Genomic DNA, 14,804 nt, shown 5'->3' with positions numbered 1-14,804 from the left:
CCAGTCGAGCAGCTTTCTGCAGCAGCAAAGAGGAGAAATCGGAGCGCCCCGTCCACAAAGTGCTTTTGTTGTTTGTGATGGATCAGTGAAGGACGCATAAATTACTGCAATGAAATATTGTTGTAAAGAGACAGGGAGCTGAGACGGAGGAATGAAGAGGCTGAACTGGGCGGTGTTGCAGCTGCACAGGATGAGACAAGCCTGGATGATGAGCTCAAAGGGAGGAAGAAAAATCTTCACTTGTTTATTCATATTTTACATTTATAAGATTCATTTTCAGTTATCAGATGCAATACATTCATTTCAGTTCAGCTCTGAGTTTTAATGACTGTTTGCATTTATAACCAATCAGCTTGTTCCATGATTCTTATGGAAAAATCTGCAAAGAAATCTTCCTGAGGGAGACAGTGCAGTGAAAATGTTCGAGTGGCACTAAATAAAGAAAGAAATGATCAAAGTACTGGAAATACTGAAGTACATCAAGTTGTTATTTAGAAATGTTCCACTTGTATATTATTGAAACTATCGTCTGATGCACAAAATGCACTACAGGATAGAGACAACATAACTATTACTGTGTTGTTGCTAGGCTTTCATCTCAGCACACCACCATACAAACATTCACTCGTGCATTCATCACTAGGTCCATTCAGCGGGCTCAGCGCTCCGATGGCCTCGCCGTCCTGCCTTTCAGACACCTGCACCTGATCCCAGAGGGCACGAGGTCACGCAGGGGCAACGAGACACCAAGCGCTGACCACGTCCTCCAGAGACAGCCGAAGATCTTTTGTGCTGTGTTAATGACCCTCTGCAGGTTTTTAGTGTCTGACACTGAGCAACTGGCATATCAGGCCACGATGCAGAAGGTGAGCACGTTCTCTAAGATCCCCCAGGAGTCTCAAGGAGGACGCTCGCCGAACACAGTTAGGGGAATGTGTTTCCCTATGACGTCAGTTACAGTCTCCTCTGTTTTGATGGTGTTGAGCAGAAGGTTGTAGTCAGCACGACATCTCGACAGTGTTTAACCTCTTCCCCGTACGCAATCTCGTCTCCTCCGCTGATCAGGCCAACGGCCGTTCTGTCGTCACCAAGTTTACTGATGGTGTTAGAGGGGAAGGGAGGTGTGCGATCATGAGTGTGCAGGGCGTAGACACGAAGACTTAGCCTCGGGTCAGGGTGGAGGAGCAGGCGGTGCCAATGTTAACCACCTGGACAGGAAGTCCCTGATCCTGGAGGGCAGGGTTACAGTGTATATAACTACAGCATTTATATGTTCTGCTCATTTATAAAGCAACTCCAAAATTCTCAGAATTATTCATTAATGATAAGCCACCAAAGTATCCTGTAAATATTTGAAGCTTTTCATTCTGAGCCCCTGCCAGCAGTCCTAACCAAAGCACTGGTGCAACAGACTCACACATGCTCCTCCTTCCCTGGGATCTTTTAATGTTCTCATGAAACAGTAATACCTGAACCACAGTGACACACATGCAGCAGGTAGCGACCTGCATGCTGCAGTTTCCACACCTGCATGTCTACTTGTACAGTCATAGTTGCTGTGGTAACGGGGCGGGCCTCTTGTTGCACCAACAAATCAAACCCGCCACACCTCTGTTGTCCTGTTGGCTAAAAGTACAGCGAGAGACGGGTGAGGGAGGGGCTCAGGTATCAGAGTTCACTCATAAACTCACTAAAGGCAGGTGTGATGTCATCAGGTGAGCCTTCAGACACACACACTGACTCTCAGGTGATCTCGGCTATTTACCTTGAACCCGTCTCACCTGTCTGACTTCACCTGGCCGTCGTCTTTCTGAGGACTCGCTGTAAGTCTTTTCTGACTCTCAAACTTTTCTTTATCACAGGAAGTCTTTTTCTGCTTACACTTTTATTTTGTAATGTGTTCTTTGTCTTTCCTTTGCACTGTTTTTGTTAGATAACAGTTGTTTCAGCTGATTCACAGTGTGCTGACGGTTATAATGTTACAGAATAATGTTTTCATGAATTCCATGCTAAACACCAGAAATGTTAGCTCGTTTAGTCTTGATCTGGCAGCAGGCTCTGGACTAACGCGGTCTCACTGATCCTCAGCAGCAGTAACAACATGGAGTCACGAGAGGAGGAGCCTGATGAGGAAACACAGAGGTCAGAGTTCATTTCAGCCTTTTGATTTCCTTCAGTTTGAAATGTAATCAAACAAAATCATTTAACAAACAGATACGTCCAGCTGTAGCGTCGTTATGGCCAGGGCTCCTGCTCCTCTGCAGCCAATCAGAAGAACAAGGGCTTTTAGCGAGGGGAGGGGCCCTAAAGAGACGATAGAGCTAGCTTCAGTCACAGTCTGAGTCACCTTTAAAAACAACAGCTGGGACGTACATATAAAATAATCAAACACATAACAACAATTTAAGAAAATAAGAAAAGCCTAGTGAGAAATCAGACAATCGAAGCAGTCAGAGGTCATCCTGATGTAAAACGCAGAGAGTAACAGTGTGTTTCAGACAGGTTTGAAACATGTGTGATGTCAGGGAGGTGGAGATGTGAAGGGCACTTTGTTCCACAGTTTTGGAGCAGACTGAAGACTGCTATTGATCACAGACAGCACACTCTGGGCCTGAGCTGGTTGCTGTTGTTGTTGCTGTGTGCTGCTGTAAAGCTGCAGTGTTAGAGAAACAGGAAAGTGTGTCAGTGTGTAACTCTGTGGCCGGGTCATGCCACAGTGGGTAAGAGTGAAATTTAGGCAGCATTACTGGACGAGAGAAAAAAGAATAAACAGAAGTAAAGTATCGCTCAGTGTGCTTCTGTGTGCAGATCATTTCTGAAAGCCAAAGCTACCGAGAGCATCCAAGCAGCCAACAGCTTAACAGATGATACGACCTCTACTAGCACTGCGACAGCTGTGAGCGCAACGTCTGCTGCAGACGGTCGATCAGGTACTGACAGAGCCGTCAGGCATGTCAGACACTATTCATGTATTCAAATACACTCACGTTCATTCATGCTGACCCACTGAGATCCAATATGTAGAGTTCATTCAAACAAATGAACATCATCAGTGAAATTAATCATATCACCAAATCACACTGCTGTGTCTATTACTGAAGGAGCACTATCGCTTTAGGAAAACTCAAACCTGAATCTGCATTTCTCTGCAGACGACGAGGAAACGGGTGACAAACCGCTCATCTCCACGCCACGCACAGAGCGGTCAGAGGGTATGGAGAACAAACGGTACGTCCTGGTCTCAGGCCAGTCCCTGTCATGAACTCTGTGGTGTTTTTGGTTTTAAAGATGAGGAGGAGGAAGAATGTGGGGGGCAAATATCTGTTGGAAATGAGGAGGCTGAACAAGGCAATGCGTGTAAGGAGGATGAGGAAGACAAGGAGGGTAAGGAAGACTCATCCAGTTGTTTTTCCTTCAGATGACATTTTCTCTTCTCAACATATTCACAATTTTCCAGCAGATGAACTGCAGCAGGTGTCTGATGTCCAGCCAGGTAACTCTGACAGCTGCTCCTTTATTCCTTTATTTTCTTCTTCTTCGGAGGTTCCTCTCTGATTGTTTCCTGTGTTCTGTCAGGCGGTGGCGACTCGGAGGATAAATCACTGACAGCCACGAGACAGAGACCGGGTACGCAGACAGTTTGTTGTTTCTGAGACGATGAACTTTTCTCTGCTCTTTTGATGCCACAAGAAAGAAAAATATACGAAAGCAAATACGGTGATTCAAAATAAATACATGTGTATTACAAAGTCATAGCTTAAAGCTGCGCACAGGAGGAAAGCAATAATAAAATATTAATAATGAAAAAAACATCAAACTCATTAAGGAAGCCATCAAAAATATTGAAATCTAAAATAAACCATAAATAGCAGTATGTTACTGTAAATACATACAGGAAATGAAAAATAAAACAATATAATAAAATAAAAAATAACAAAGCCTTTAAAACAATAATATTTTGAAATGGCTTCATACATTTTCAGCTGTAATTAAATTAAAATAAACATTTTCATCTCAAACCTTTACAATAATTTTGTGATTCAAATACAAATCTGCAAATAATTCCACTTCCCAGCGACCGGAGGCGGCGTGCACCCACACACTGTGCCACCAACAACCGTTCACACCTATGGCCAGGTTAGCCGTCCACAGACTGAAATCTAGAGCAGAGACAAAATATCAAAACAACCAGAGACACCAACGACAGCTGTGCTGGACAGAGCTGCGCCCATCTACTCCACCACATGGGTGGAGGGAGTGGGCAACCAACAACAATCACACAGGATATGATATTGTTCATAAACCAAAGCAATGCCCCGACGTGCCCAGTAAAAAGATCAGAACCAGACCAGAGCTGGACTGGAATCTGCTCCCCTGTGCACCACCAAGTCATCACTGTTAGCAAGAGCGAGCTCCAAAGACGGTAACTTAGCCGCTGGAGGACCGCATAACTTCTTCTTTGTGTTTTTTGGTGGTGCATTATAGTGATGCGCGAATCATGAACGAATCGTTCAGTACTCGAGAATCACTTTACTGACTCATGAATCATGATTCACAAGCCCAACTGACTCAGTGAATCAAATGACTCAAAAAATGCGATTCACTTTGGTGAGTGACTCATTAAAATCGATTCAGTAAAAAGAATCAAATTTACCATCACTAGTGCATTACTGCCCCCAGCTGGCCTGGAGTGTGGAGAGGACGCCGCTGACTCGCGTAGCTGCCTGTCGCGCCTGTTCAACAGTTGGCAGGAATAAAATATCTTTTTTTTTTTTTTTTTTTGGAATACGAATAAAATATCTAACTACACAGAAAATGAGCAAATGCTTTGCAGTCGTTTCGTTTTTCTATACACTGAAGGCAAACCTCCATACAATGAATTCCACTGATTAATAGAAACCCAAGTTCAAAGTCTACAAACCATACAGCTCTAAGACTTACGGGCCAATCACTTCCTCCCAGTATAACAAGCGTTTTCACTGGTCTTTGAATGTTAAGCATGTACATGTTTTGGTAACAATGCTGGTTTAACACAGCTTTCAGCCTTTTTCTCTTAACCATGCACAGCTCCAAATAACTTTTCAGTTCCTGCCAGTTATTCTGTGTTTTATATCCGTGTCATTTAACTCGATAGCAGAGTGTGAAGAAAAGCTGCAGAACTCTGTGTCATGGGCTGCGATGGCAGACTGTGGAGTAGCAGTAAAAGTAGGAAAAACACAACTTGGCGATTCTCCCTGAATCCCACACAGTGCACAAGTCCATGCAAGGTGAGAAAAGGGGCAACCCCCAAAACTCCCGTTCCCACACCTAGACTCCAAAAACACCCCGATTCCTGGTAACACACAAACACACTCAGGTTAGCGGGATATCTACAGTCGTGACGGTTTTCTCATACAAAAGTCCACGGCTGGACTAATGAGTTTTGACTCAAGGATCCAGCGCCGACCAGAGCTCAGCCACACTCTTAAATACAGCTCCCTTGACGATCTGCTGCAGCTGCTGTGGCTGCCTCTAGCGCACAAACACTTCCGGGGATGCGATCCCTCAGGCGACCCAAATCATCCGAGAGCACACACGGAGAGACGAAGGGAAAAAGCAGAGAAAACAAAACACCACACACAGAAAAATATACATGTATACAAAGATACATGAGCCCTGGGCGCCTAGACCCAGGCCCCGACACTTTGGCCTTGTTGCTGCCTGGTACCTGGTTCCTCTGTTTGGAGCTCCTATTCTCTCCCTCCTTAAACACCATCCTCTAACCACAGAACAAAGAAAGGCTGCCCATATCACCCATCAAGCTGTCACCGGGACTCATCCTCCCTTAGGTAGTCCTACTAAGCATGACAGGAAAGAGCAATAAGTAGATAAGGGATGCAAGGAAGAGAGCAAGGAACAAAAATAGGAGAAGGAAGCAAACATGAGGCTCAAGGCAGTGAAACGTAGCCAGCTACAGCTCATGGTTTGACTTTGAGCTATGCTGAGCTGTGCAAACAGTCATGGCCAAGCAGCTTTTGTGGCAGACATTTACAGTAGCTTATCACCCCGCGGGGTGAAAAAACTACTGTGGCTGAGTACGAGCAACAGTTACTACCGAAGGACGGGTCCTGTTCCTGCTCAATCGCTGCCTCGAAAAAAAGAAAGGCAAATTAAGATCAATTTATATTTGTAAAGTAATCCTTTAAAAAGACGAATGAAAATTTAAAATACATATTAAATTATATACAAAATAATAATAATTAATAATAAAGACATTATTTTGTTATCTATGTATATATTCACAGATGCGTGTGAACCTGAGTGAAACTCGCAGTCCATGGGCTGTAATACAACGTCGGCCCCCTTTGCAGCTGTAACAGCTTCAGAGTGTTTCTGGAAGTTTCAGGCTACGTTCACTCTGCAGGTCTTAATGCTCAACTCCGATTTTTGATCACATCCGATTTTTTTGTCTGCGTGTTCACACTACAAACAAAATGCGACAGCAAACGCACTCTTTTGTGAACCCTCAAAGCGGCCGCATGCGCAAAAGAAGACGTCACACACAACGCGCTCCGTTTAGACCCAGAGCAAACTTATTGCTGTTTTAGAGGAGCAGTGCTTCAAAGGATAGCTGCAGTACAAATAAAATGTTCACGTTTCTCCAACGTTGTTCCCAACAGTTTCACTGGATGGACAGGAAGCGTTCGTGATGTCTTCCCCGGCGCTGATAATTGGCGTCTTCTTGTGTCAGACTTAAGAGACGTATTTAATGCGACCTGACCATCAAACAGCAGTCGCTTTCTGAAACATCGGATATGTATCGGATTCAGGACCACATATGAAAGTGACCCAGATCGGATTTGCGCCGTTCACACTGTCACACCATGATCGGATAGATGGGTCGCACATGGTCAGAAAAGTCGGATTTGATGAGCTTTCGCCTGCAGTGTGAACGTAGCCTTTGACCACATCTTTCAGAAGCGGATTTGTGAGCTCAGACAGTGATGCTGTCTGATTCCCCCCGCCCCCACAAAACTTTACACTTGGCACAGTGCAGTCAGATTCATGCATCACAGTCCCAGATGGAGAAACGTGATTGGTCACTCCAGAGAGCACGTCTCCACTCCTTTACAGTCCAGTGGCAGCATCCTTTACACCCCTGCATCCGAGGCTTTAGATGGTGCTTGCTGATGTAAGACTCGGATGCAGCTGTTCATCCTTGGAAACCCTTTTTGATGAAGCTCTCTACGTGCTGTTCTTGAGCTAATCCGAAGGCCACGTGAACTTTGGAGGTCTGTTGGGCTTGACTCTGCAAAAAGTTGGGAATCACTGTACACTATGTACCTCAGCATGTGCTGCTCTGTGATCTCATGTGGCTGAGTCGAGGCAGGCAGAATCTGCAGCTTTTAGGCTTTTTTTCCTTCAAAAACTAATGTTTGCGCTTACTTGCTTTAAAAAAATGAAAATAAAAATCCAAACAGGCCCTCATTGTCACCCGACAATGAGGGCCTGTTTGGATGTCATTGGTAAACAGAAACATTCAGCAGGTATGTCACTGTTGACATACCGTGTTCTCTCTTTCTGCAGCTCCTCCCAGCACTCTAGCTTTGACCAGCCCGCCGCAAGCAAAGAAAAAAGTCCTGGTGGCTCCGACTCTCAGCCTGTCATTAGGTAACGAAACAATAGCTGGGAATTCTCTTTAAAACTCCACAGTTTTCGTTTCATTTCGTTTCAGCTCTTTGGTGTTGGGTTGCAGGTCGCAGCGGGTCCATGGTCTCTGATGACCTGCCTTCTGTCTTCCTTTCCCCCTCCCCTGAAGATGAAGACGACCAAGCACTTGACTTTGATCTAGATGCTATAGAGACACCCTCAGACAGCGAATCGCTGCCCTTCCCAATGTACGACCTGGACCTGGAAGGTGAGCGGTCATAGAGAGGTCATATAGGCCAAGGTTTGCGAACAGCTGTTTATCTTCTTACCTGATTGTTTCTCAGATGACCTGCGGCGTCTTGGTGTTGCCTCCAGCCACCACAGAGGTCACAGCTCCAGGTCTGACCCACAAACTGGTTGCCTGATGGAAACAGACCAGAGCGGACTGGGTTTTCTGGAAAGGGAGGATGTGGTGGACAGCCATGGCACCAGGTGGCGTTGTTTCACTACAGGTGACCCTCCGCAGGAGAGCCGGGTCAATATGAGCGTCCTGGAGCCGTTCCTCAGGGTGCTGTCTCATGGAGGTACTGCTAGCTACCTGTGCACTGATTTACCTGTTTTATCTGTCTTTGAATAGCTTCCGAGAATGCATGTGTGAGGTCAAGAAATGGCTTTTGGCAAATACTCTTATCCTTAATGATAAGAAAACCGAAATTATGATTTTTGGTAGTAATGCCCTTCGTGCCAAACTTCGGGATGCCTTTGGTTTTCTCACTAGTTCTTTCTCTGACACTGTTAGGAATCTGGGTGTCTTATTTGACAGCTCATTTAAACTTGATAAACAAGTGTCTGCTGTTGTCAGATCTAGTTTTTACCAGCTTCGCCTTATTTAAGATAAGATAAGATAAGATAGAACTTTATTAATCCCTCGGGTGGGTTCCTCTGGGAAATTCGATTTCCAAAAAAGCACAGCACCGACAGACGTTACAGTTACAGAATATTATATATATATACACACACACACACACACACACACACACACACACACACACACACACACACACACACACACACACATATATAAATACAGAGACAATATAAATAAAATATACGAAGGGGATAAATAGGAATAAAAATAAAAATACAAGTGAATTGCACATTTCAAGTATTGAGTCTATTGCACTGTTGACTATTTACAAAAGTATTGCACAAAAGGTATTGCACGGTGAGGTGAAGAGGCACTACAGCTTAGTTGTTCCCCCCTCCTTTGTCCTCCTGTTTCCCCTCCCTCTCCCCTCCAGAGAGGAGTTAAACAGTCTGATGGCGTGTGGGACAAAGGAGTTTTTAAGTCTGTTAGTTCTTGTCTTGGGGAGAAGCAACCTGTCACTGAACAGACTCTTCTGGTTGTTAATGGCCGTGTGCAGAGGATGCCTAGCATTGTCCATAATGTCCATCAGTTTCTTTAATGTCCTTTTCTCTGCCACTGTCACCAGAGTGTCCAGCTTCATGCCGACCACAGAGCCAGCCTTCCTGATCAGTTTCTCCAGCCTGGATGAGTCCCTCTTTGCTGTGCTGCTCCCCCAGCACACCACAGCACACCACAGGCAGGCCAGGCACTATATCCCGTATAAAGACCTAGAAAAGCTCATCCACGCCTTTGTAACGTCAAGGCTAGATTACTGTAATTCACTTTATTGTGGTCTCCACTCTTCCCTTTTACATAGATTACAGACAGTTCAGAATGCTGCAGCACGCATTCTAACTAAAACCAAGAAGTTTGCCCACATTACTCCTGTCCTTGCTGATCTGCACTGGTTGCCTGTCAAATATCGTATTCAATTTAAAATTTTGTTGTTTACTTTTAAAATTACCAATAACACTGCACCAAGCTATCTTAAGGAACTTTTAAACCCATATGCTCCTGCTAGGGCTTTAAGGTCATCCTCACAGTTACTGCTGGTTCAGCCCAGATCTCGACTGAAATCTAGAGGTGATCGATCGTTTGCTCTAGTTGCACCAGAGCTGTGGAACAATCTCCCGATTGGCATCCGGGCGTCTGATTCTATTCATTCTTTTAGATCACGGCTAAAAACATATCTTTTTAAACTTGCCTTTTCTACCAGTTAAATGCTGGCTTGCTTGCAGTGACCTATTGACCTATTGTATTAAATTCTCTGCTATCTTTCCATTACTGGTGTCTTTTACCATGGTGGTACAGTCTTACCTTGCTATAACCTATGTGCTGCAGTTTACTCTTATTGGTGGCTTTTATCTGTGAACATAATTCGTTACCTTTATGTATTTGATGTTAATGTGTGAACTGTTTTATTTTTTATTGTTTTATGTAAAGCACTTTGGTATGCCCAAGGCTTTTAAATGTGCTCTATAAATAAAGATTGTTGTTGTTGTTGTTGTATCTTATGCCCCCTCACACTTTTAACACCTGTTGGCAATCCAGGTTACTATGGAGATGGTATGAATGACATCATCGTGTTTTCCTCCTGTTACCTGCCAGAAAACTGTCTGGAGAACTACCAGTATGTGATGGATAATCTGTTCAGGTAATGAACACACATTGGCCTCTGACCCCTGACCTTCACCTCTGAGTCACTGCTCTTACCTACCCCACAGTGAGAATCAGACTCAAAGTCGTGGCGAAGAAAAAGACGGATCAAAAGGCTGAATTTGTCTTAGTGCACAGACCCACTACGGGTTCCAGTGTAAAACCAGTAAGAGTCTTTGTGGATGTGATGGTGCTGAAGGGGAACTGGCTCTGGTTCAGCTGTCAGATAATTGACCAGTGGCAATGCGGCAGATCAGTTCAGAGCTTTTGCGATCGACCGCCTCACCACTGCCTCTCTGTATGTATCAGGTTCGTAGTGGGCACTCTGGAGCTGATGGTGGCGGAAAACTATGTGATCGTGTATCTCTGTGCTGGAGGTCAGAAGGACAAACTGCCAGGAATCAGTTGGCTCAGAGAATGCTACACCACCATCGACCGCAGGTAAGAAAAAGCAGGTCCGAACATCCATCCGTCCATCTGTTATCGTCTGCTTATCCAAAGCCGGGTCGTGGTGGTGGCAGGGCGAGCTGCTATTCATCCTTTACACTTCCCAGTTTCTGTTGCGTGTTTTGTCTCACTCCCATTTCTTCTTGTTGCATGTTGAAGCTCTACTTGGAACCTTGTTAAGATCCAACGATGCAAAATAGGAGTTTTTGCCATTTTTCACGTGGTCTTAAACTTTTGATCAGGACTTTATCAATGGGCACATATTCAAGCTTTATTTCACTGATGTGTCCAAAGCTCAGGGATCTTTTTCATTGCTAAGAATGCTTACTCAGCCTAATAAATAATAAAAACACAGTTTTAGATCCAGTTTTTTCACTCGTGGCTGAAGGAGAGGGGTTTATTATTATTATGAATATCTGGAGGACATCGTCTTCATGTCATGAACTGATTTTCAGGTGATTTTCAGGTGTGCCAGGCATAATTTTTAATCTATTTCCTCCTTCATTCACCTGTTTTCAGTCTTTTAACTTTTTTTTTGTCTTTTACTTCACAAATTGTATTTCATTGTTTGACCCTTAACCCTGACATAGGCCCTAACATCCATGACCCAGAAATGGATAAATGGGAGACCATGGCTGGATGGATGATTGGATGTTGGTTGGATGGTTGGTTTATTCCAGCGGTCCCCAACCCCCGGGCCTCGGACCGGTACCGGACCTCGAGAGTTGAGGCTCAGGTGTGAAATGTGTGGTTTTCAGGGGTTTTATCGGTTTTCAGCGTTATTTTGTTATCGTTTTGATCGTTAACTCGGTTTTCCTGGGTCTTTTCACGTGTGTTATGAATAAATCTTCGTTTTTTTTCGGTACCGGTACTAGTTTTATTTTGTTGTATTTATCCGCGACATCTTAAAGGCCGGTCCGTGAAAATATTGTCGGGCATAAACCGGTCCGTGGCGCAAAAAAGGTTGGAGACCGCTGGTTTATTCCAAGTCCCTAATTCGGTGTTTCTTTATGATTTTGGTGATTTTCTGCCTGCAGGTTGAGGAAGAACTTGAAGGGTTTCTATGTGGTTCATCCCACCTGGTACATTAAAGCTCTCATTACCATCATCAAGCCCTTCATCAGGTGCACAATCTTTTCTTCATCACCACCCGTCTGATACAGACACAGATCATTGTTTTGCTAGTAAAAGCTTATAAACCCCATCATGCTGTTTTCTTGGACAGGAAGTGGTCATATCTGAATGACTAAAACTCAAACTGTCTTTTTATTTCATCCTCAGCACCAAGTTCAGCAGGAAACTTCAGTTCATCAGCAGCTTAAAGGAACTTTCTAACGTCATCCCCACTGAGCATGTTCAGATCCCAGACTGTGTCAAGCAGTGAGTGACATCATTACTTATTTGTTCAAAGCTGACAGATTAGACGTATGTTTTAAAACACATTTCCTTATAAATGAATTAAAAACAGGAACAACCTCAGCTGAACACAAGAAATATTGAGACATATTGATTTCCCCGCAGGTATGATGACAGCCTGTCCAGGTGAGACTCCAGGTGGCGCTGCAGAGTCACGTACGTGTTTCTCTGACATCCAGCAGGATCTTATGCACTGTGTCAGCATTTGGGCTTCCTGAGTGAATCGCCGGCACTTCAAGACTTCTAACTTTATTGACAGTTTGTGTGGTGAACAGTGTTAATGGGTCCAACATCTTTATGCTTTAAGTTTAAACTGAAGGCTGTTGCAGTATGAGCCAGGAAAGAACAAGTGTCCCCTCAGATACATGACTTCATTTGTGATTTTAACTGAAACATTTCCCACAGTTACAACCTGGTTTGTAGAACTTAAAATTAAGAGTATTAGGACAAAAGCACAATGATGTAAAATGAACAGCAGGTTCTGTGCGTCCTCAGAACGACACGCAAACATTCAAGTTTGATACAAAAAAGTGTTTGTGAGCCAGAACTGTCAGAGATTTCAACGGTGGATATTTTGAATCAAAGGGTTTTATTTTAGAAATGCGTTTTTAAGGTTTGTAACACATTTCCTCCAACTTTCAGTGTTTTCTGTCAGAGTTGAACCTTCAACCCTGTCTGCAGTCAGGGTTCGCCTTACAGTGAAATGTTCTGTGCTGCTAAATAAACTCCCAATAGTTCCACAATCTGGGCTTTGTGTTTGAACCTCCCGCTTCCTACTTTGCAAGATTCACACTTCAAAATGATGCTATTATAAATAATGTTATTATAGACATGGTGCTGATTCTCAGCTGCTGGGCTGTGATCCTGAAAACAGCGAATAGTGTGCACAGTCACTGAGAACGAGTCTGACTCACTGCTGGTGATGCAAACGGCTCGATATCCCAGAATCCTCTTCTGCTTTGTAACATCTGTCACATCCTCTTTATCGAGGATAAGTGGAACACCGATATAATTATAATGATAAACATCTGGATATAACTGGCTCACTTTCTGTGTGTTCATCACATGTTAGTTACCTGAATGTGTATGACACGAGGGATAATCTACAACTGCAACCCATCTGTTAGCAGAGCCTGATGTAAGGTATGTTTGCTGCTGAAGTAAATGTCTTTTGTAGTGTGTCACCACCCCACGCCTGATCCCGACTCCCCACCCAGGAAAAAAGAAAACCTGAGAGCCGCGCTGGTTTGTCTCGGTGACTCGCATCACTGAAACGGCAGAGTTTGTGTGGACACTTGAACACAGAGAGCATTTATAAAGAAAAGGAAAACATGTCTGTGGGTGTGTGACTGTTCCTGTTTCACTGCTTTATGGGGACACACAGTCACCTTGTGGGTTCTGGTCTGCCTGGGCCCAGAACCTTTAGGTCCCTGTAACGTAAATCATGACAGTTACAGTTAGTACTTCACTGAGATTTGCTCTGAAGTGATGGAAACATTGCTGTGTGTGTAAGTGGTCTGTATGAAACCAGCCGCTGGTCAGGAAATGAAGGCTGACAGGAAGGAAGTGAGGTCACTGCTGAGGAAACTCCATAAACAGGAACACAGAGCCGACTGTGTGCGAGTCTCAAGCCAACCGAAATGTGTTTTTCTGCTTTTTCTCCATCTGTCAAAGACTGAACACTCAAAAAGACTGTCAGCTGGGAGGACAGTAACAACAGATTTATTCAAACACAGTTTTAACACCTTATACTTGCTGTATGTTGTGCTTGTCACTGCACATAAATGAGACCATCCAGCCCTGAACAGCGGCGACGCAGCAGCGCATGCAGCGTACGACCCATTACACTTCACAGCTTAGTGCAATATTTAACACAAAGACAGAAGATAATTGGCTGCATTTTACAAATTAATCAGAATTCAAATCGATCTTTTCACCGCCCTCAGTGACTTCAGGGGAGCCACACATACAGACACATATGTCCACACTGGGTGAGCTGACAAAGTCAACGCTAGCAGCCAGGTGCTGATAATCGAATGATTATCAGATAATCACCGAGCTGCTGAGGGTGACGGAGCACAGATATGACAGACATGTCTCTGTTTAGATACATCTCTAACGATTTAACACAATTCAGCCAAGCTTTGACAGGAGAATGGTGGCTAAGCTGTCACCCCTGTTGGACAACATCTCCCAGCCCATGCAGGAGACTCTGACAGCACTGAGCAGCTGCTTCAGTGGCTGCTGCACCCACGGTGTGGGACGGAGAGATTTCACAGGTCTCCCCACGGCTGTCAGACTCCACAACAAAGACTTCAGCTGATCAAACACATCCACACATGTGCAATAACACTAAGTGCAATACTCTTTTCTGGCATCGTTGTATTATACTCATATTATATATAGCATTTGTATTCTATTTTATTTGATTGTCTATAGTATTTTATTATATTCTATTGTGTACAGTCTTATTGACATCTTATTCCAGTGTTTTTCTCTAATTTGTCTATGCAACTGTCCACTGCTTTAACAATAATTTCCCACGTGTGGGACTAATAAAGGTTATCTTATCTTAAGATCGCGAGAGCTCTTCAAGAGAGTGTCTTCTAAATGAACAATGAACTGCGAGGACACACAGTCCCGATCAAAAGTGAGACAAAACAGCTTTTCTTGGAAACAACAAACAGGCTGTTTTACAGCTGATCAAAAAAGGACCCACAAACCCCAAAACAGAAATCAAAGTTCCGAA

The 14,804-nt window shown here is 44.0% G+C and overlaps 1 protein-coding gene across 1 annotated transcript; it reads left to right on the top strand.

Annotated features, from left to right (window-relative positions):
• Positions 1–1,705: 1,705 nt before the first annotated feature.
• On the top strand, positions 1,706–12,185 carry LOC146609061 (BCL2/adenovirus E1B 19 kDa protein-interacting protein 2-like). Its single transcript, XM_085346393.1, has 15 exons — positions 1,706–1,827; positions 2,089–2,142; positions 2,809–2,930; positions 3,153–3,212; positions 3,289–3,384; positions 3,458–3,493; positions 3,577–3,627; positions 7,567–7,650; positions 7,736–7,897; positions 7,974–8,213; positions 10,088–10,190; positions 10,502–10,633; positions 11,677–11,763; positions 11,921–12,019; positions 12,161–12,185. Exons 2-15 carry the CDS (start codon positions 2,102–2,104, stop codon positions 12,183–12,185), a joined length of 1,338 nt encoding a protein of 445 aa, XP_085202519.1. The 5' UTR covers positions 1,706–1,827; positions 2,089–2,101.
• Positions 12,186–14,804: the final 2,619 nt, after the last annotated feature.

The sequence above is a fragment of the Diplotaxodon limnothrissa genome, linkage group LG22 (assembly GCF_057381915.1).
Source record: "Diplotaxodon limnothrissa isolate DT_005_m linkage group LG22, D_limnothrissa_male_GT1.1, whole genome shotgun sequence".
NCBI lineage: Eukaryota > Metazoa > Chordata > Actinopteri > Cichliformes > Cichlidae > Diplotaxodon > Diplotaxodon limnothrissa.
The sequence above is the reverse complement of the archived record's forward strand: the minus strand, read 5'-3'. Positions and strand labels throughout refer to the sequence as shown.